This window comes from Mesoplodon mirus (assembly GCF_964341445.2).
Source record: "Mesoplodon mirus genome assembly, chromosome: 17".
NCBI classification, from domain to species: domain Eukaryota; kingdom Metazoa; phylum Chordata; class Mammalia; order Artiodactyla; family Ziphiidae; genus Mesoplodon; species Mesoplodon mirus.
Window position 1 is genome coordinate 32,254,991 of NC_138993.1, and position 22,332 is coordinate 32,277,322.

The window sequence follows — 22,332 nt, forward strand, 5'->3', positions numbered from 1 at the left end:
CCTACTCCTGGACTAGCAGCACTGAAAAATCATCACAAATAAACAGTAATAATAACTCCTCCTAGCTGAGAAATAAGACAGAAGAGATAACAACATTAAAATGTATGGTTTTTCCTTAATGGATGACATATTTTGAAAAGAAATACTGAGAAAGTTTCTTTCCTCCTCCTCTGTTTCTGATCTCCCTGCCCCTCACATTTTGTCAGTTATAATAAAAGACAGAAAAAGATATAATTTAATTGCTAATTAAAAATGCAAAACAATGAGATACTATTTTGTCTAATTGCTGAAAATTGTGAAACACATCTAGTGCTGTTGAAGGTTTGAGGAATGGACACAGTCACTGGATGCTGGTAGGAGAATAAATTAGCATAATCTCTTCACCATTCCCACGTCAGTGTGGCAATATGAATAACAAAGACTTAAAATTGTTCATATCTGTTAACTTGTCCTGAATAAATAGTGCTGTTTAGTAAACAGTAAAAATTTTTAAACCATGTAAAGGTAAAACCCTGAGGAAGCTGGTTAAAAATGTAGGGCCCATCCTTACTATGGGATAGTCTAATACCACATTTTATAGAGAAGGAAGCATGGTAAGTAATGAACTTAAGAACACATACTTAGTAAACTACATATCTTTTTCCCCCTTCCATAAATTAGAATCAACACATAAAAACTAAGAGTATGGTTCAACTGCTATGGAAAACAGTATGGTGGTTTCTCAAAAAATTAAAAATAGAACTGCCATATGATCCAGCAATCCCGTTTCTGGGTATATATCCAAAAGAATTGAAAGCAGGATCTTGAAGAGATATTTGCACTCTTGTGTTCATCGAAGCACTATTCACAATAGCCAAGAAGTGGAAGCAACCCAAATGTTCATCAACAGATAAATGGATAAACAAAATGTTGTACATATATACTATGGAATATTATTCAGCCTTAAAAAGGAAGGAAATCCTGACACACACTACAACATGGATGAACCTTAAGGACATTATTCTAAGTGAAATAAGCCAGTCACAAAAAGACAGATGCTGTATGATTCCACTTATATGAGTACCTAAAGTAATTAAGTTCATAAAAACAGAAAGTAGAATGGTGGTTGCCAGGGGCTGAGGGAAGGGGGAAATGGAGAGTTGTTGTTTACTGAGTTATAGAGCTTGAGTTTTGCAAGATGAAAATGTTCTGGAGATCTGTTTGTGCAACAATGTGAATATACTTAACACTACTGACCTATACACTTAGAAATTATTAAGATAGTAAGTTTTATGTGCTTTTTACCACAATTTAAAAAAATTTTAATAAAAAAATAAAAATAAAAACTAAGAGTAGCTTCTACTTCATATTAATTCTGTATCAATTTAAAACTACCTTAATTAATATGTTGATATTTGACCTTGGAAGATATGATACATTTTTTGTGACATATAGATGACAGTAATCTTCTAGGAGAAATGTATACATTTATTCACTTAATCTGGATCTAACTCATCAATAGTAGAATCATGTGCATTGAACTGAATTTTTTCTTTGGTAATAGACTATGTTTTCAAAAATAGTTTATAAAAAAAGCTACTCAAATTTTATCATAAAATTAAATCTAAATGCATTACAAGTTTGTTACTTTGAGAGTTCACCTCTGATACACGTTTGTGAGTTACAAGTTGAGGACAAGGTTTTATGGCAATAGTTCACCAAACTCAATATTTCCTGATTAAGAGTAAATATTAGGGCATAATGGAATTTATATCAGGATTAGCGTTGGAAGGCCCAACTTCAAGACCCAGTTATGACATCATGTGTTTATTCTTTCTTCCATGTATTCACATATTCACTCATGTATTCACTCATTCACTCATTTATTCATTCATTCATTTTACAAATGGCTTTCTGAAGTTTTACCATGACATAGCTTTTCTAGAATAATGTTCTTGTAGTGTCCCCAGTTCAGTCAGAAAAGCTAGAGGGGCCCTGAATTGCTCTCACATGACATCAAGGAGGAAAAGACAATGGACAGGTACACCAAAGGGAATTTAACAGAAGAGGGTAAATAGGCAGCAGAGTCTACAATACGCTTGCTCTTTTAACATATATTGACCAGACCTGTCATTCTAAGGTCTCTCACTAGAACATCTGAGTGATGTGGAATATTATATTACTAGAAAGTAACACAGTCTTTCCTTTAATGGGCAGTTTGAAATAAGTGTTATGATGGAGTTCTAAGTTGTATCAAAATCTATTTATTCTCAATATGAAAAACACCTACAAGCCAATAGAAAAATATGCAAAAGACTTGCATAGGCACTTCACGTAATAAGATATTCAAAAAGCCAAAAGAACATGGAATGGTATTCAAGTTACTCATGAGGGAAAGGCAAATCAAAACCACAACGAGCTGTCCTACCAGAATTGTTGAAATGAAAACTCTCATACACTGCTGATGGAAGTATAAACTGGTACAATCATTTTAGAAAACTGTTGGTCAGTATCTACTAAAGCTGAAGACACGCTTATCCACTGAAACAGCAATTACACATCTAGGTATATTTCCTTTTTTTTTTTTTTTTTGGAGTATAATTGCTTTACAATGTGGTGTTAGTTTCTGCTGTACAATGAAGTGAATCAGCTATATGTATACATATATCCCCTCCCTCGTGGACATCGCCCCCCCCACCATCCCACCCATGTAGGTCATCACAGAGCACCAAGCTTAGCTGCCGGTGCTATACCACAGGTTCCCACTAGCTATCTATTTTACACATGGTAGTGTATTTATGTCAAACCTATTCTCCCAATTCATCCCACCCTCCCCTTCCCCGCTGTGTCCACACGTCCATTCTCTAGTTCTGTGTTTCTATTCCTGCCCTGCAAATATGTTCATCTGTACCATTTTTCTAGATTCCACATGTATGCGTTAATATACGATATTTGTTTTCCTCTTTCTGACTTACTTCACTCTGTATGACAGACTCTAGGCCCATCCACATCTCTACAAATGACTCAATTCCATTTCTTTTTATGGCTGAATAAATTCCATTATATATATGTATCACATCTTCTTTATCCATTCCTCTGTCGATGGACACTTAAGTTGCTTCCATGACCCGGCTATTGTACATAGTGTTGCAATGAACATTGGGGTGCGTGTGTCTTTTTGAATTATGGTTTTCTCTGGGTATATGCCCAGTAGTGGGATTGCTGGGTCATATGGTAGTTCTATTTTTAGTTTTTTTTTTTTTTTTTTTTTTTTTTTTTTGCGGTACGCGGGCCTCTCACTGCTGTGGCCTCTCCCATTGCGGAGTACAGGCTCTGGACGCGCAGGCTCAGTGGCCATGGCTCACGGGCCCAGCCGCTCTGCGGCATGTGGGATCTTCCCAGACTGGGGCACGAACCCATGTCCCCTGCATCAGCAGGCAGACTCTCAACCACTGCACCACCAGGGAAGCCCTATTTTTAGATTTTTAAGGAGCCTCTGTACTATTCTCCATAGTGGCTGTATCAATTTACATTCCCACCAACAGTGCAAGAGGATTCCCTTTTCTCCGCACCCTCTCCAGCATTTATTGTTTGTAGGGAACAAAAACAGAAATATAGATCAATGGTACAGGATAGAAAGCCCAGAGACAAACCCATGCACCTATGGTCAACTAATCTATGACAAAGGAGGCAAGAATATAAAACAGAGAAAAGACAGCCTCTTCAATAAATGGTGCTGGGAAAACTGGACAACTACATGTAAAAGAATGAAAATAGAACACTCCTTAACACCATACAAAAAAATAAACTCAAAATGGATTAAATACCTAAACGTAAGACCAGACACTATAAAACTCTTAGAGGAAAACATAAGAAAAACACTCTTTGACATAAATCACAGCAAGATCATTTATGACCCACCTCCTAGAGTAATGAAAATAAAAACAAAAATAGGCAAATGGGACCTAATGAAACTTAAAAGCTTTTGCACAGCAAAGGAAACCATAAATAAGACAAAAAGACAACCCACAGAATGGGAGAAAATATTTGCAAATGAAGCAACAGACAAAGGATTAATTTCCAAAATATACAAACAGCTCATGCAGCTCAATAGGTATATTTCTGACAGAGCCAGAAGACATGTATAAGAATGTTCTTAGCAGCACTATTTGTAATAGCCCAAATCTAGAAACAATATAAATATCCATGAACAAAAGAAAAAAAATTCAGAGTGGAATGCTAAATAACCATTAGAACAAACAAATTACCACCTCACACAACAACACGGATACAAAGTGTAAGACTGTATTTATAAAAAGGACAAAGTAAGTCCAGTTACTGCTGTCACAGTCAGGATATGTGTGGGATGTGAGGTTATGAAAGGGAGAATCTGGAAGGGGCTCTGTGTTTCTAATAACGTTGTTTCTTGACCTGGGTATTGGTTACATAGGTAAGCTTACTTTATGAGCATTCATCAAGCCAGATACTCAGGAAGTGTGTACTTTTCTGTATGTTATTCTTCTATATACGGTATACATTTAAAATGCAGTAAGAAGTATAAGAGTATAAGAAATGTTTAAACAAAACAAAATAATACTTCCCAGTGCAATGAAATGCATAGTGCCAAGTACTTTACTGAAACAAAGAGAGGGCTTTGATGAGGCAATAATTTGTACATTTATAAGTCTTTTATTCCTGATTTTGAAATACTAATAAGAACAGATACTACATTTGATCTTAGCCAAAAGGCTGAGAAGCGATAACGGACTCACTTTACTGTACACCTGAAACTAACACAACATTGTAAATTAACTATACTCCAATATAAAATAAAAATTAAATTAATTTTTTTTCAAATAATAAAAAATAATTTTACTTAAAAAAAAGAAAGTAGAAGTAGTATTTGGTATTTCTTGAAAGAGGACAGTGAAGGGTTAAAGAAGATCTTAGTGTAAAACTATAAAGAGATTCTAGGTAGGACTACAGTTCTGTTTAGAAGAGGAACACGTGACTAACCCTATAGGTCTACAACATGGAAACAAATAAATCAGACTTTTCAAAAAATATAGGCATGGACCCAGAGGCAAAGAAACTACCACAAAGAGAGCATACCAGCAAGACATGAAAACTCATCACAAACTAATAATTAAAAACATTACTCTCTAAACCTTCCCTTTTCCTGGCTTTAAAACAAACAAATATGTAGAAGACACAGAGTTAATTTCTAGGAAACATTAGAAGTTACTATGACATAGTACCTAGAGTTACTGACTCTGCCTACTTTGTTCCATTACTGAATATATTTATCTCTCACCCTGAGCAGATCACGTCTTTTTATATTTAGGTGAGGAAAGGGAATGGGGATCAGTGAATGAAGAGAAAGGAGGTTAATAGAATGGAGAGTAATAGGCCTTGTCCAGTTTCCAGCAAATGAGTAGCAAACAGACAGAGCACTGTTTAGGAAGTGATGAAAACCTTTAGACTTATTAGAGAGAATGCTGCTGCCAACGGCTGCAAGTGTAGCAGGGATCCCAGGGGCTCTCTTGGGCAGTGCTTCTCTCTGCCTGGGAGACTGTACTAGTTACCTCTTCACGCCCTATGCCCTTCATTTATTTCTATCTACACGTTAAAAAATAGAGCCTCATCATCTTTATTTGAGAAGTTGCCTCATGACAGGTCACAGTGAATTTTAAAAGATCCTTTACTCTTTTTTTCTCCTCCTTTGGGACATGGGGAAGATTAAGAAAAAGGGATGAAATTATACTTTTCACCCGATGATAAAATATACTTTGGATTAAATAAAACCCTGCTCATGGTTTAACAAACATCAGCTTAAGAATCCCTTAGCCTAACAATATTAACAAGAATAAGAAATAAAAGGGCTAATAATAAGTTTCTTGGTTGTGTCTTATATTTGTAACCTTAAAATTCTATGGATTTTGAGTTATTAGCTTGTCAGAATCAAAGTACAAGGTGTTATTAACATTTTTAATGTTTAATCTAAACTGTTTTTTGGTTCATCTTTCAATTTGGGTATATTGGTAAATGAGAATTTTGTTTTTATTTGCATATTAGCACTTTTCTGCTGCATACATGTTTTAATGGGAAAAGTATGAACATATAATTTAACGGCCTAATCATATTTCAAAATAAAAAGAATTGCCAGAATCTTTTAACCTTGAGGCTACTATAATGCACTGGGTGAGGGTAAATGAAGTCGATTTATGAGGTAAACGGTGATGCACTAACACTATCTTTAGTATACTTCAATGCTCCTTTATTTCATTATTCCTCTAGAAATCGGGATTAGGCAGCTCCTCTAATTAACCCAAAGATGTTTGACTAATAGAAGGAGATTGCAAGCATAATTAGTTAAATGATAATGTACATAGCATTTAATGATCATTGTCATTTATTCTAATATCAGAGCTAATAAATGGTGAAACTGTTTAAGCCAAATGTTGTCATATCACAATAATGTACATCATGGCTAACACTAATAATTTCTAATTTACTTGGGAATCAATGGGACATGCAGCTTTCTTAATGCATGTCAATGCTTTCTTAAATAGACCCTCATAAAGTAGAAAAATATTTATCTCCTTACGTAGACTACATAACAAGTAGTCATACCACCATTCCCCTCCAAAGCACAAATAGTTCTTCTAGCTACACTAGCTACATCCTTGGCTTTCATGAGGCCAGTGTAATGTATTAAGACACTTATTTACAAACACTCACTCAATAACTGTAACTAATATGAATTCCAAATGCAAATCTCATCCCATTCTCTTGCTTTCTAAGGATTCAGTGAATACAGATTAGCCATCAAGTTCTTATGCAGCACTGGAAGGCTACTTTTGCTCTAAAAGTCCAAAACAACAACAACAACAAAAAACAGAGTGGTGCTTGATTTTCTCTATTATGCGTTTCCATCATTTTCTCTCACATTAAGAATTACAAAGGACAAATATATATATTCAGATATGTGCTGCAAAATCACTGGCCAATGCTATCTACAGGACACAAAAGAAGTGGGAAGACTGTCTGATTTATATGGAGAAGCACAGTCATTATCCTGAGCTAGAGGTACCACCGTAACTGACTCTCATCACCCATATCACTCTTTAAGAATGCACACTGAAGAGCACTTTAGTCTCTGGATCACATAAAAATGAAAAGCTGAAAGCTAGAACAGAGAGAAGTCTCCTTTATACACAGTTATTAGAAGAGAGAAAGTGAAAAAGAAAAATGAAAAATAAAAGTAAAATCTGTGTATTTTAGTAAAGAAGGAGATAGACAACTAACGAGAGATTTTAGCTTCTGGTTATTCTCAATAGGGATAAACTGAGTCATTAGGTGTTTTGCCATCCTGACTGCCCACCTGCTGCCCATTTAGATGTTTCATACTTCTAACTTTAACTTTCTTTAAAGTTACTGGTTACTTTATAAAGAAATCCAAAAGGTTTCCAATGAAATACAGCAGTCCATTGTCCCTGACTCTCTTTCTTATTGACGCTTCTCCTGCTATCTCTTGATTCATCAATTATAGACATTACCTATGGATTTTCTATTGTGATAGACTGAAGCTTAATATCCTCACAGCTTGGGTCTCTCCATAGGGCTGCTCACAACACAGCTTCCCCCAGAACCAAGAAACGGGGAGACACAGCACCCAAGATGAAAGTCACAGTATCTTTTGTAACCTAATCTCAGACGTTACATACTTTCATTTCTACCCTATTCCTCTGGTTATACAGACTAATGCTGGAAAATGTTTGGGGGGTGGGTTACATGAGAAAGAACAACAGGAGGCAGTGATCACTGAGGGCCATCTTGGAATCTGCCTACCACAGTGCTTTTACTATTATGACTGTAAAATAGCACACAAGGCCATGCCAAATTCCAGTAGTGTACCATGATTATACAGTTGACCCCTGTACAACATGGGGATAGGGGCCCTGACCCTCCATGCATTTGAAAATCTGCATATGATTTATAGTCAGCCCTCCATACACGAGGTTCCTCCCAACTGTGGTTCCACATTCATGGATTCAATCAATAGCAGATCGTGTAGTATTATAATGTTTACTACTGAAAAAAATGCGCATATAAGTGAACCCATGTAGTTCAAAGGTCAACTTTATATCACTTTTTTCTAGAATTAACAATTGCCTCTTATTTTCCTAGTGCCTATCACTCTTCCCATACTTGTCCCCAAAGCTTTATAATACAATTATATGATTGTACACAGTTGTATACAATTATACAAATATAATAAAAATTGTAGTCAGATATATCAGATTATCTGTAAATTCTACATTTTCCCCCTTATCTTCCCTAGAACTCTGTATGTTTATGCTTTTCCAAATACTGTACTATTTTTTCTGCTACTATATTTTTCATATCCAAAAGATTTTTGTTTCTAATCCTTTTATATGTATAAATATGTATATATCTTATATATATGACATATATCATCCTATTCTTTTCATCATTGAAATATTTGACATCTTTGCAATTATTATGGTGTTATTCTCTGTTTACTAAGAGCTCCTCTGGTTTGTTTCTCTTCTTTTTTCATGTTGAATGTTTTCCTCAAATGTCAGCTGATGAGTCCTTGGGCCAAATTAATATTTCAGAGAAAAAAATTTGTGTGAGTAGGCTTGTTAACTAGTGGGCTTCTCTGTGGAATGCTCTTGCAGTAAGTTAGCATTTTTTGAGGGAAGGGGGCCCATAATGCCAGTATCTGAAGGCCTTTTCTCTAGACAGTTCATTATCTCCAGAAAAATCTTCTGTCATCTGCTTGGAGTATAAGCTTGGCTTACACTGAGTGGTGGTTGGGGCCAGAAGAGGATTGTGCCATTCACGTCTCCTGTTTTCTCCTGGAGATCCACCTCTGTGTTCAGGTAACTCCTGTTTCCAGTGCAGCACCTCACCTCTGGCTTGCACACCATTTACAGAGTTTCCAGCACAATTTTTCCAAACAACATCTGTACCTCCCACCTCCTGGAGGGGAGGAGGAAAGGGAGGGAGGGAAGTGCAGCCGGAGGCTCACAAGTCTGGACTTGGGAGCCATGCTGCGGGGATGGAGGTTGACCCGCTCCTTTGCCATCACCCCCACTTTCAGCTGGATGTCTCATTCCTCTTGTCAGTGGTTCCCGGCACCTGTGACTCCTAAGCCCTTATGTGGTGCTGTGAGGAGCACATCAGTCTGTTTCTCACTGGGATCGCCCCCTGTTGTGGGTTGAACAGTGTCACCCAAAACTTATGTTGAAGCCCTAACACCTGGTACCTGTGAATGTGACCTTATTTGGAAATAGGGCTTTTGCAGATGTAATCAAGCTAAGGTGGGGTCACACTAGATTAGGGTGAGCCCTAACCAAATGATTCGTAGCCGTATAAGAAGGGCATGTGAAGACACAGAGACACACAGGGAGGTCATGAGAAGACGGAGTCTGAGATGAGAGTGACGCAGCCACAAGCCCAGGAACATTGAGGACTGCCGGCCACCTCCAGAAGTGAGAGAGGGCGAACAGGTTCTCCCTCGGAGCCTCCAGGAAGAACCAACACTGCCAACACCTTGATTTCGGACTTCTAGCCTCTGGAATTGTGAGAGAACAATTTTCTGTTGTTTTAAGGCCCCCAGTTTGCAGTAATTTGTTTGGCAGCCTTGGAAATGAATACACCTGGATTCCAATTTCTCTCTTCCGCATCATCTGCTTCCCTGTCTTTATATGCGGTTGTTCCAGGTTAAACATGTCTTGACTTCATAGAAGTTGACACTGTTTTTTGTTACTCCTTTTCCTTGAGGCTTTGTGGTGACTCCCATGGGGAAAAGGAGGTAAAAATACCTTTATTATTTTATTTTAAAACCAAAAGTCTCTAAAGACTTAATTTTTCGTCTTTTTCTTTTCTAAACTAATTCATACCAATTAATGCACTTTAAGTGCAGTATAGGAACTATTCACAGTAAGAGAATTAATTTCAGTCTCTCCAATTAGCACATCCATTCTGCATACCACTGTCACTTTGCTCAAGAATTTTGTAATAACTTTCTATTGACACATCCATCATGGGAGGTAGGCAGAGAAGGGGAAGAATGAGGAGGAACTAACATCTATTGAATTTATTTATTTATTTATTTTGCGGTACGCGGGCCTCTCACTGTTGTGGCCTCTCCCGTTGCAGAGCACAGGCTACAGACGCGCAGGCTCAGCGGCCATGGCTCACGGGCCTAGCCGCTCCGCGGCACGTGGGATCTTCCCGGACCGGGGCACGAACCCGTGTTCCCTGCATCGGCAGGCGGACTCTCAACCACTGCGCCACCAGGGGAGCCCTACTGAATTTATTAAATATCTACTCAACTGTAGGTACTTTAGTATAGTCCCTATTTAATCTTCCAAATAGTCTATGAAGCACATAGTGTAATTTCTCTTTTTACAGCTGAGGAAAAGGAAATCCAAAGGTTAAATAAGCTGCTAGGGTCACCCTTTTATTAAGTCAAGAAGTCAAACCAAGGCCCGTCTGCCTCTAAAGCCCGAGCCTGACTCCATGCTGTTTTCAAGTCATACTGTTTGACCAGATCACCCAAGGCTTCTATAAACAGGATTCAAGAATCTGGCTAGTTTTATGCTTTCACAAATAGTCAGTGAGTAAGAACAGCTATTGTTTTTTTTTAAGTAACTACAATACCTGACAGGCACTTGGCAAAACATTTATTTCTGATCCTGATGACAATCTTGAAAAGTGGTTTCTGTATCTGTGGCTACTCCAGACTGACATTTAATGAGGGCAAATAAAATAAAATATAAAAGTAAATCTAGTAGTACCTTAGAAATATTGAGTTTAGCACCAAGTGTTGTTTTTGTAGGAAAGGATCTCAGACACATGATGTAGTTGGCACATGCCTGGAGGAAAACCAGCTGCATTAGGGTCCCCACCATCCCTGCTAGAATGCCTTCCTCATATGTAGCATGACACCCAAACAATGCTGAAACACATTGTTTCAGCATTGTGTTTAGATGGTATAGATGTTCCAACAGAGTGCCCATTATTTTCCTAATTAACTACTACACTATTTTAAAACATGAAATACCTTATCCTCTAAAAAAGGGATGACTCTGTTTGGCTGGTGCTCTAAAGCAGCAGTCCCCAAACTTTTTGGCACCAGGGACCAGTTTCATGGAAGAAAATTTTTCCACGGACGGTGGGTGGGGGTGTGGTTCAGGCAGTAATGGGAGCGATGAGGAGCGATGTGGAGCGGCAGATGAAGCTTCGCTCGCTTGCCCGCTGCTCTCCTCCTGCTGTGCAGCCCGGTTCCTAACAGTCCACGGACCGGTAGTGGTCTGTGGCCTGGGGGTTGGGGACTGCTGCTCTAAAGCACACTCAGTTGGCCTACTGCCAAACTAACCCCTATGATTACATTTGGAGATTAACCTTTAGAACTTTTAGGCAGTTGGAGAACAAAATGCCCTTTGTCACAGGGCCTGTGAAGCACCTGGGCTACTTTTCTTTCCCTCAGACTTTATGGACAGCTATTATTACACAAGTAATAGCCCCTTTTTTTCAGCTGGGCCATTGATGCAAAAATTATCTTGCATCTCCCAGAGCAGTAACCTCTCACAATCCATCTAGGAGACATGCCATCCTCCACTGCCCTTGCCTTCCTTTCTCACCCAGAGACTGTCACTTTCAGGAGGAGACCTTATATCCTAGTTCTCAGAGAAAAAAGACATCATCAGGTGAGACCTCTAAACTCCCTTACTCAATATTTGTATCCACTTCTCTCCATATATCTTTTCTTTCCACCGTCCAGGTGCTCCACACCTGTGCTCTCCTATCCCACCCCCCAGCAACCTCACCCTCAATACTGCCCCACCAAACACTCATCACTCCCTTCTGGAGCTCCTTCCCTTCAGAATACAGACAGTAAAGCCAGAGCCACACGAAAGGCAAAGAAACACAACCCTTTCATTGAACTACAACCTGTTCTAGTTCCAGCTATTTCCCTTCTGTTTCATCTTTCATACCCAGGCTTTTAAAAAGGACAGCCTCCACTACTCTAACCAACACTGTCTGGCTTCAGTTTCTACTATTCTACCACAACTGCTCTTCCAGAGGTGAACAATGACACCTGTGCCCTTCAATCCAATCTGTGCCTGGGTGCTCCTCCATCCTTTCCTTACCTGGCCTTTCTGAAGCCTGTGGCTTTGCTGACTGCTCTTTCTCTTGGCCTCTGGGAGACTGCTCCTTCCCAGCTGCATAACCCAGTGAGTCCTGCACACACACACCTTCCTCCCTGGGAGATCCAGCAAGACTGTCCTGGGTACAGGTGATGTCTTCCCCTCCCTGCATCCTGAGTGAACCTCCACAGTAGCACAAGTTCACTGGACCTTAACTGTTTATCCTAAACAATTTATTTGTCACTAAAATTGTAGATCCACCAACCATTTGATATGTTTTCCACATTTGTGATTATGTCAATGAAAGTTTAGTTTTCAAATGACAAAAAAATAACAGTAAAAGTCATTTGAGAACTAGACTCATATTGACAGTCACAAATGGGGAAAACATGTCATGTATATATGTATAAAAATGTAACATATAAAAATAGAGAAAATTTGTAACAAACCAGTAATCAAACAATAAAATAATTATTTTTTACTCTTTGGAGAATTTGATAAAATCAACAGATCCTTTGAGCAGGAAAAAAAATATGCCCAAGCACAAAATCTAAAATGAAAGTACAGAGTTAAAGGTGCTTCTAGAGTCTATCCATTGACTCCTTATAAATCCAGACTCTGAACCTATGCTATAAGAAAAGGAGAGATATAGAATGGGCCCCAAAATTTAAAGATAACAATTATAGTCCACTGTGTAACACAAACAGAACAAGAGACATATTAGTCATCGCAACTACTTCAGAGAAGTCAAGGACATAACTTTGCTTATACAATAGTTCTTTATCTCCTTTTCACTCAATTTAGTCTCAGCCTTCAACTTATATCTGTGAGTACTCATTAAATGAGAGGCATTTGCTATTTCTTGCATAAATGTCCTTTTAAAACCTTGAGGTCCTCACTACTTGAGAATTTTCTAACCTGTTCATGCTTAAGAGTCTGTTTGATAATGACTAGCCAAAAGGTTGTCCTGCCCTGACTATAAATTAGAAAGGCCTTTCTGTCTACTCACAGGGCATCCTTACCCAGGCAGGAGCCCTGCTGAGTTTGTTCTTCCTTTTGCTTGACTACATAGTAAATAGCAGAGACTGATGTTTGAATAAAATGTGAAATCACCCAAATTGTTTTATATTCTTGGGCTAGAAAAGTCTCCTTAAAAAATGTTTAAGTCTTTTGACACTTACAGGTAGTACTTAATTCTGCTTGAAAGCCCAAGTGTAAGGGTGTCAAAAACAATTAGTATTTTAATAGTTCCCTTCCTTAGGCAGGCACAAATTCATCAGAAAGAGAACAAAAAAGATTCTCAAGAAAATAAGCCAATGACATTTAGCAAAATCATATAATTTGACTATATTATTCTTTATGCTCTTTCTACTCTAAAATAGGATACAGTTTAAAAAAAATGGAAATGGTAGTTGCCACCATTTACTACTTTGATAGATAAGGTTTTCTAGACAAAGACTGGTTTGGTGTCGTCCTCACTGTTTTCAGAAAAGCCTTATGGTAGTTAGTGCTCAATAGACACCACTGAAAACCTTACAAATTTCATAATTCTGCCTCAAGACAAATTCTTGCTGTTTCGGAAAAAGGTAGGTCAAGAAATAAGGGGACCCAAGGCTGAGTGAAGCAGGGAGGGGGGATGGTTGTGTGTGAATTTTTAATATATCAGCAACAAAGCCTGTCTTGTGCGCCCCCCTTAGTGTTATTTTGTGGGAAATAATGCCAATTCAAAAATATTTACCTAGCTTCACATTTAATTCTGACTTCCAGTCTTGGAGTGGCAGAGCAGCTGTAGCTGGAGGCAATACAATCTTATTTCTATAAAAATCTCTCAAAGCTCCATATATAAGTGGAAGAGTCAAAATAGATAATCAAATCCAAATTCAGGCTATTAAGAATTGATTTGGTGTAAAGATAATATAGCAAGATTTTGTTTAGGTTATGGATGCTCACTGAAAATGTGTAATCCTTGTTTGCCTAAAATTTTGATTATGTTTTATCTTATTTTGTCACAGTTAAATGGTTTTATCATTAGGGATTTTAATTGCATACAGTTTATAGAATTCTTTCTGATTACTCTATATCCAATTAATTAAAAAAAATCCCACTGTACCACTTAATGAAAAGAGAACCATCTAATGAGATGCAATCAGACTGTAGGCAGATGCACCATAAGGTGTGGCCAAACAATTCATATTTGTGAAAGCTTTGTCACAAACATTTTACAGAGTCTACAAGGGAAAAAAAGTCCCTGAAGAGAGTAGAAATCACTGTATCCTGAAAAACACTAGTCACTCAGTGGTAATACCACTCAGTTTTATAAAGAAAAAAAGAAAGAAACAACCAAAGAAAAAGAAATAGGAGAAACCAAGTCCTTGAAAGTCTTCTTTCAACCTTCATAATGTAGGCTCCACTATTATGCAATCCTTCCCATCTTCATCCTTTTTCTGCCTCTCACTCACTCTGTTACTCACCTGTGTCCATTCCTAAGGCTCAGTCCTTGACTTGCATTCTCTAGGTTTGAAGATTTCCTGCAGGTAACTCATCTGCTTATGCAGTGTTAGCAAGTCTTTGTGAGGGTATCAACACAGAGCTCTAGACTTGGCTTCGCCCCTCTCACCTTGATCAGCTCTCTAACTCTCCCCATTCCTTGCAGCCAAACCATGTCGGCTCAAAGCGGCTACAAAGTCCTTTTGATTCTTTCTTCTCTCTAACATTTGTCACTTCGATTCCATACAAACTGCTCAGACCTGTCATTTTCCTGCTCAAAAACCTCAGTAGTCCAAGTTCTTGGTCTGGCATCAGACTCTCAATATACTTATTCCTTATCTGGTCTTTTATTTATTTTTTTATTTATTTTGCGGTACACGGGCCTCTCACTGTTGTGGCCTCTCCCGTTGTGGAGCACAGGCTCCAGACGCGCAGGCTCAGCGGCCATGGTTCACGGGCCCAGCCGCTTCGCGGCATGTGGGATCTTCCCGGACCGGGGCATGAACCCGTGTCCCCTGCATCGGCAGGTGGACTCTCAACCACTGCGCCACCAGGGAAGCCCCTGGTCCTTTATTTTTAACCAGACCAGGTGATTCACTAACACCCAAATATGGTATGATTTTATTAAAAATGCATTAATATTTTGATTATCTTGACTTACTATTTTCTACAAACTATAGAAAATCTTTAGATTTCAAATGTACTGTATTAAGTAAAGAAATGAGATAATGCCCTGTACTCATTAGCAGATGCTTTCATTTATTTACTGTTGTTAAACTTTGCTTGATTAAGCAAGGGAAAGAAATCTAATTAATAAGTAACTTTCCACTGCTAAGGAGTAAATAATCCAATCAAGATTGAGCCTCACCCTTCACATCTGATGCAACAACCTTCAAACCTGTGACGATCAAATATCTCCTTTTGATGACAGATAACATATTAGGGAGAATATGAGAAGGATAACTCCTTCTAGCTATAGCTAGAGCTTTAGCAATTGGCATACTAAGTCCTACTTATTTGGGTGACAACCACAGACCTGATTTTGCTCAATGTACACTGATTGTTCTATGCAAGCCTAAACATAAGCATGTCTGTTCATTCAATACATTCTTACTAAATATCCATGTGTCGGGCACCAACGCATCGAAGAACTGGGGTTACAGCAGTAAACAAGGCAGAAACCCTCCTTTATTGTCTCGTCTGCACCCTGATGGGACTCAGTAGTGCGGCAGACACTGAATAAGAACTTTAAGGCAAATGTGTGTTGCATAATAGGAAAAACCAGGGTGCTAGTAAGAGCATACAGGTGCTTATAAGAGCATACAGTTTTACAGGGTTCAGACTAAGGTTCAGAAAAGACCTCCTGAGAAAGTGTGTACATGCTGCTTCTGCTTCTTGGTTCACGCTTGCCCTCAGGGTTTTGCCTCATTTCTACTTATCCTTCCGAACTCAGCTTTGATTTCAGGTCCTTCTAGAAGCCAAGTTTGAATTGTCCTCATAAAGTCTGGATTGGTCTTTCAGACTTCTTGGTGTTTCAAAAGCTCTGTGCATTACCGCTATCTTGGCATTAACCAGATATATGAGAATTGTTGCTCATCTGTCTCCCAACTGGATGGTGGATTCTTAGAGGGAATCACTACATATTAAGTGCCCAGCAAGTGCTTAATACATTTTGCTAAATAAATGAATGAGTGAAAGTTTAGCAAGGAAAGATACCAAACACTTAATTTCTTCCTAGGTCTTAACAGACAAAGCAAAAGATAAAACAGGGAAAGGTTTTAACCAAAGTATTTTGGGTAGAGATTTGGAGCACAACACAAGGGCTGGATTATTCAGTGTGTACAATTTCTGGAGTTAGAATACTTGAGGTCACCTTTTGCCAAAATATATTCCGTGATATTTTAGCCCCAAGGTCTCACAGGATACTTTATCAGGATTTTCTCATTCTGAAATAAAAGATGATCTCTCTCTCTCTCTCCACACACACACACACACACACACACGCACACACACACACACACACACACATATATATAGTCTAAGTCTTATATTTATAATCTATATATAATCTAAAATTTCCATGATCTTTCTAACAGAGTATAAACTTATTAGATTAATTTAGATCTTTTAATACAGAGTTTATTAAAAGAAATAAATAGTGGTCCTCATTCAAGAAGGTGGTTTATCCTTGTAATCCAAGCCTCAGATAAAGAATGCTATCTAGTGGTTCAATCTGGGAACAAGAAAGAATATAGACCAGAGGCTAGAAAACCTCTGAGAGGGTGTGAGGGTGTATCTCAATAGCTCAAACTTATGTCACAAGAGAAAAAAATGTACACACGTGGTTCACCCAGATGATGGGAAGAGGAAAAGATAGGGATTCAAGCAGTTGTATTCAGAGCACGACATGGCAGAGAGATTAAGAGCTTGGACTCAAAAGTCAGGCAGACCTGGGTTTGAAATTTGGCCATAGGACTGGACACAAACTATCAGACCTGTTCAATCCTTGGTTATTTTTGACTATAAAATAGAGATAAAAACATTGACTATCTGATAGGATTATTGAGAAGATTAAATGGGATATGTATAAAGCATTTCAACATATTGCTTGGCTTTTAACTTAAATAACTCAATAAGCAAAGTAACAGTAAATATTAACTTATTATTATTACTATTACTATTATTATTTTATTTAGGATGCAAACAAACTTAAAATAATTGTAGAAAATCTCATATATCTTTTAAAAATAATGAGATAATATCAACTACTATATATCTTTAGACAATATAAACATCAGGTGTTAGTTTTGTTTAAGTATATGAAAGCAAATTAAAAAATAAAAGGGGTTTCCATGTTACATTTCAGTTGCATACTTCAGTTGTAGGGTTAGTACTTTCAGTGAAAACACAGTAATTTTTAGAAAAAGATTTCAAAACAAACTCTGAAATGTCATATTTTTATAAAAATATGCATGATGCTTGTTTCAATGTCCTTAACCAAATTCTGCATTTTTCAAAGTCTAGTCTGATAAATCTATCTTTATACATACAATCCTTAAAGATTAATCTGGTGGTTTGAATTTTTTTCACTTGGTTAGAAGTATAAAGGGAAAACAAAAGAAATATCAATGAAAATAAGTTTTTAAAATACTTTAATCCACTACATTTTTATTAGAACAGAGAATTTGATCTTTATGGTATATCTCCTTTGGTTTGCTGTATAATCTACTTACTTAATTATCACAAAAGCCTTAGAACTTAAGATAGTACATTGGCCTTGGTAGAGATAGAAATGTAATGCTCACCTGCTTTTTTCATCTGGACCAAAAGTATCACAATTTACAATTATAGATGAACCTTTGTATGATGACACTTTACTAACTTTACTTTACTTTACTAACATTACAGTCACAGAAGGACTGTGTTTCTCAAGGCCAGTACACAAACTTATCTTAAATAATTTCCCCCTACATAATGGCCAAAATATTTATTTTAAATTAAACACAGCATGGGTATCTGTATGCCATTATAATCATGTCATATCATGGCTGTGGGTCTTTTCTTTAATGACTTACAATGGGGGCTGAGTTGTTTATTTCATATATTGTATTGATAATAATAATTAAAAAAACCTAAGTACCTATATTCAATCAAACAAGAAACATGATGGAAATCAAAACTATATTATGGTTGTGTCACTAACTAGCTCTGTACTCTAAGAAAGTTTTCAGCCTCTCTGAGTTTCTCTGTCCTCTACAGTTTTTGCCATTATTTAGTATATCATAATGACTCTAAATAATAACCCAAAGCTAGGGATTAATTATCCACAATGAATTTTTCTGACATTACAATTTTTTCTTCCTATTGTTAGACTAGGGAAAGGCAAAACAATAAAAACATACTATTGAAAGAAGTCAAAAGATCTATTTAACATTTTGGTGTAGATTTTTACCTTTTCTCTCATTTATTAAGCATGTATTATGTATACTTTACCTTGAGCAGTAAGGATCTACACAGCTATTAAAAGATCATTACATTCATGTCTTTTTCTTATTTACCTCATACTCTTTTTTTATGTTATCCTAGAAATTCGACTTAAGTTTCTCTACTCAGTCAGACATTAATACTTCTAGAACATAATTCATCTGTACCCAAAACAACTCTTGAATAAAATCTGTCAAGTGTCTTTTCATTTCTAAATCTGGTAAACTTTGGTAACAATCTCACTGAATAAGCGGCAATCACGATGGATGAATTTGACTTTGACTATGAAAGGTAAGCAGAACCCTGTAATACATAACAGTGAGGGAAAGGGAACCAAAGTAAATAAAACCCAATCAACACAAAATGGCATCTTGAAGACAGGAAGAGGGCTCCATGAGGTTGGGTGTTCAGGAGCCAGTTAGAGATGTCTGAAAGGGGTCAGTCTCAGATAAATATCGGAGACTAAGTTAACTCACCTACTTTTTAGTGATTCTAGCACATCCTGCCACAATAATATCACATGAAGCTCATCTGTATTAAAGCTTTTGCCAAAATGCTGGTCACAGTGTTTCACACTGTACTGGCAAATACGGTACAGTAAAACAGGTAACAATTCAATATTTTAAATTGTATCTTAATGTAAAGCAAATCCACTACTTAAAATAGTACTAAGAAAGCACAATGCTTTTGAAAGGATACACTGGACAACACTGATCAGAAATGTGTGAGATAACTTCAAATAATAATAATAAAAGTAAAACATGCACTTGAGACCTGAAAGAAGAATCCTCAACACTACCTCAAGGCAATAATGGAAGGAGGGAAAATATGAGTGCACAATCACATCGCAAATATGTACATCCACACATTTTTACTATTTTAGTCTTACTGAAACTCGAGAACTTCACAGCAACCTACTAAAAAAAATCACAGATCAACAGGATAAAAGTAGATAAGGAGAATGTGCAATTTATGAAGACTGTTTATTACCATGGTTACAAACTTTCAGAACAGGCCGAGACGCTGGACTGAGACTTCTCTGAATATCTGTTAAAAAAAAAATATAAAAGAATCTTAATATAGAGGTCTGTTCATCTCAGGAAGTATAACAGTATTAGACATATTTCTAAGGTTAAGTATTTCTGGAAGCGAAGCTTCAATACCCTGAAATACTTGAAGCAATAATGTTATGACTTTTACTTCTCATTTAATTATGCTACTGTGAACTCCACTGGGATAAGGTACATATGGTTCTTTAGATGAGACCTGTCACACTAATGAGGCTTTTCCAGGTTCAGTGCATTGATTTGTTAATGCGCTACTGACACTGGCCAACTGGAACACTTCTCTCTCTGACACTTGCAAGGGAAGGATTAAACAAACTTATAAAACTTCTGAAGAGTTGTTGCCCACAGCTCTGCATTCTTGACACATGACTTTAAAAGAATTACAAAAAGTGGGGGCGGGGGAGGATGTTGGCGCGCGAGGGGTACGGGGGAGGGGGAGGGTTGTTCTTTGTGATAGTCCCCTAGAAAGGAACACGAAACAAGTGTAATGTTCACCTTTCGGCTTCGGTGTCCTTCTCCTTCGGTCGCGGAAGGCAGCCCCCGACTGCAAGGCCTCCAGCAGACTATCCATTACTCCTGTCTCATCACCCTCTGTGAAAAGAGATGCAGGGAATTCCATCAGCCCTCGGGGTTACCATAGCAATGTCAAAGCATGCGCAGAAACTGGGGATGGTATGGTAGGGGGAAAAAAGATCAGATGCCAGGACTAAGCCAGCAATTTCAAAATATGATAGGACTTAACTCATAAATCAAATATCTTTTAATGAAATCTGTCTCATTAGTGCACGTGTTTACTGTCCACTAAGGAGAACCGAGTTCGACTGATTCACTTCAGAGCACTGCTTTTATAGTCTGGTGGCAAAGTAACTTTAAATGGAAGGTGGTTCTAGTCATATCTGTGTCTCAGGTTATCATAAATCACATTTCCCTTGTAGAAATGGGTTATTTTCAAGGCATCGGCTCCTTTTCTAAAATCGACCAGGTGTGGGAGAGTGTTTCTGTTGTCGTTATTGAGATTCTGCTGTCTAAACTTATCATACAAAATTATATTTCCAGGCTAATTTCTGTGAACGTGCTCCCAATAATTGATTCTTCATATCAGGATAATTGTCCCCAGACTTTAGGTGACACAGAACAATCACTGCAAACTTTTACAGAATGTATGAAAAGTTTGTCTTCTATAATGAAAAATAAACCAAAAGAGGCTCTCAAAAATCTAAAGGATTAATCACATTATAATTAGTTTAAATTGATATTCTGTATATAATTGATGAAGATGTGGTTATAGAGCCATTTCTATCTGGTTATCTGGTAATAATCTATAGCTATTTACAGTTGTCAATGATAAATGTTATTTAAAGGAAGTGGTAAAAAAAAAAAAAGCTTCAAAGAAACTATTGGATCAACCTAAATTCATGAAAATGCCAAAGATTTTTTTTGTCCCTTAGAGAGAAGTTATTTTCAGGCATTCTCTATGAAATTGTATGGCTGGTATACAGTCATGTGTAAAGTACTAGAAAACTATTTTCCTCTGGATTTTTTATTTCTTTTTTTGAAACGCAATCCCTTTATAGGGAACAGATGACAAATGAATGCAGTAGAGTACAAATAACACATTCATTTACAGTTTATAAACAGATATGTGAATATAAACATGTGTCAGCCCTTTTCAATCTGGTTCTGTTTCATTTTTAGAGAAGTACTAAACCTCGTAGGTGTAATCCAAAAACAGGTGGGTGAGAAACAGAGTATTTGGAGGCTGCTAAATTACATGTAAATTTAATTCTAAAGTGGCTTGATGGCTATTTTAATTAAAATATGTCAAATATTTCAGACACTTTAATTAGTAACTATCTTTGAAAATTTTCACTCAAACTCAACTATATTTTTTCTAGAAAGAACTCCAGGTAAAGCTAAATATTTAAGGTTGTGAATATATTTCATTAGTAAAAGGAAACACTGAACTTTCTTTAGTAAGTTTGCTGTTGGTAGTGGTACTGATGATGTGATTGTGAAAGTATTACATGTGTATTATAAGCCTGAGCAGATGGGTAAACATGCTGATGCTGTTGGCAACAGGGATGCTTGCTGTGGGAGGTGAGATACAAATATGGAGTGGGAGAAGGAGAGGAAGAACCATGAGGTGCTGGATTGGATCTAAAGGTATCATATAAGATCAAGCTTTACAAAAAATGCTCTTTCTAGCTTCGTGGCCCAAAAGAGCCTAGAAGTAATGACACTACAGTAGCAATGAGCACAGCTGGCCCTCAGATCTTGGTTTCTAAATATTATTACTCACTAATAGGAACTGGAATACTTAGAAAAATGGCTGATTCTAGGGCTGAGATCAAGAAAGTATGCTTCCCTGGTGGCACAGTGGTTGAGAGTCCGCCTGCTGATGCATAGGACGCGGGTTCGTGCCCCGGTCCGGGAAGATCCCACATGCCGCGGAGCGGCTGGTCCCATGAGCCATGGCCGCTGAGCCTGCGCGTCCGGAGCCTGTGCTCCGCAACGGGAGAGGCCACAACAGTGAGAGGCCCGCGTACGGCAAAAAAAAAAAAAAAAAAAAGAAAGTATGAAATGAGTTGAGAAAATATTATTGTGCCAGAAAATAAGAAAGTGCTCAAAGA

General features: G+C 37.5%; 1 protein-coding gene across 1 annotated transcript in view; it reads right to left on the reverse strand.

Moving 5' to 3' along the window:
* Window positions 1–22,332, reverse strand: part of DIAPH3 (diaphanous related formin 3) — a 542,576-nt gene that overhangs the window by 120,857 nt on the left and 399,387 nt on the right. The window contains exons 26-27 of the mRNA XM_082601893.1: window positions 20,198–20,293; window positions 19,626–19,682 (exon numbers count right to left, since the gene is read on the reverse strand). Coding sequence (XP_082458019.1) covers window positions 19,626–19,682; window positions 20,198–20,293 — 153 coding nt within the window. The remainder of the gene's footprint in view (window positions 1–19,625; window positions 19,683–20,197; window positions 20,294–22,332) is intronic.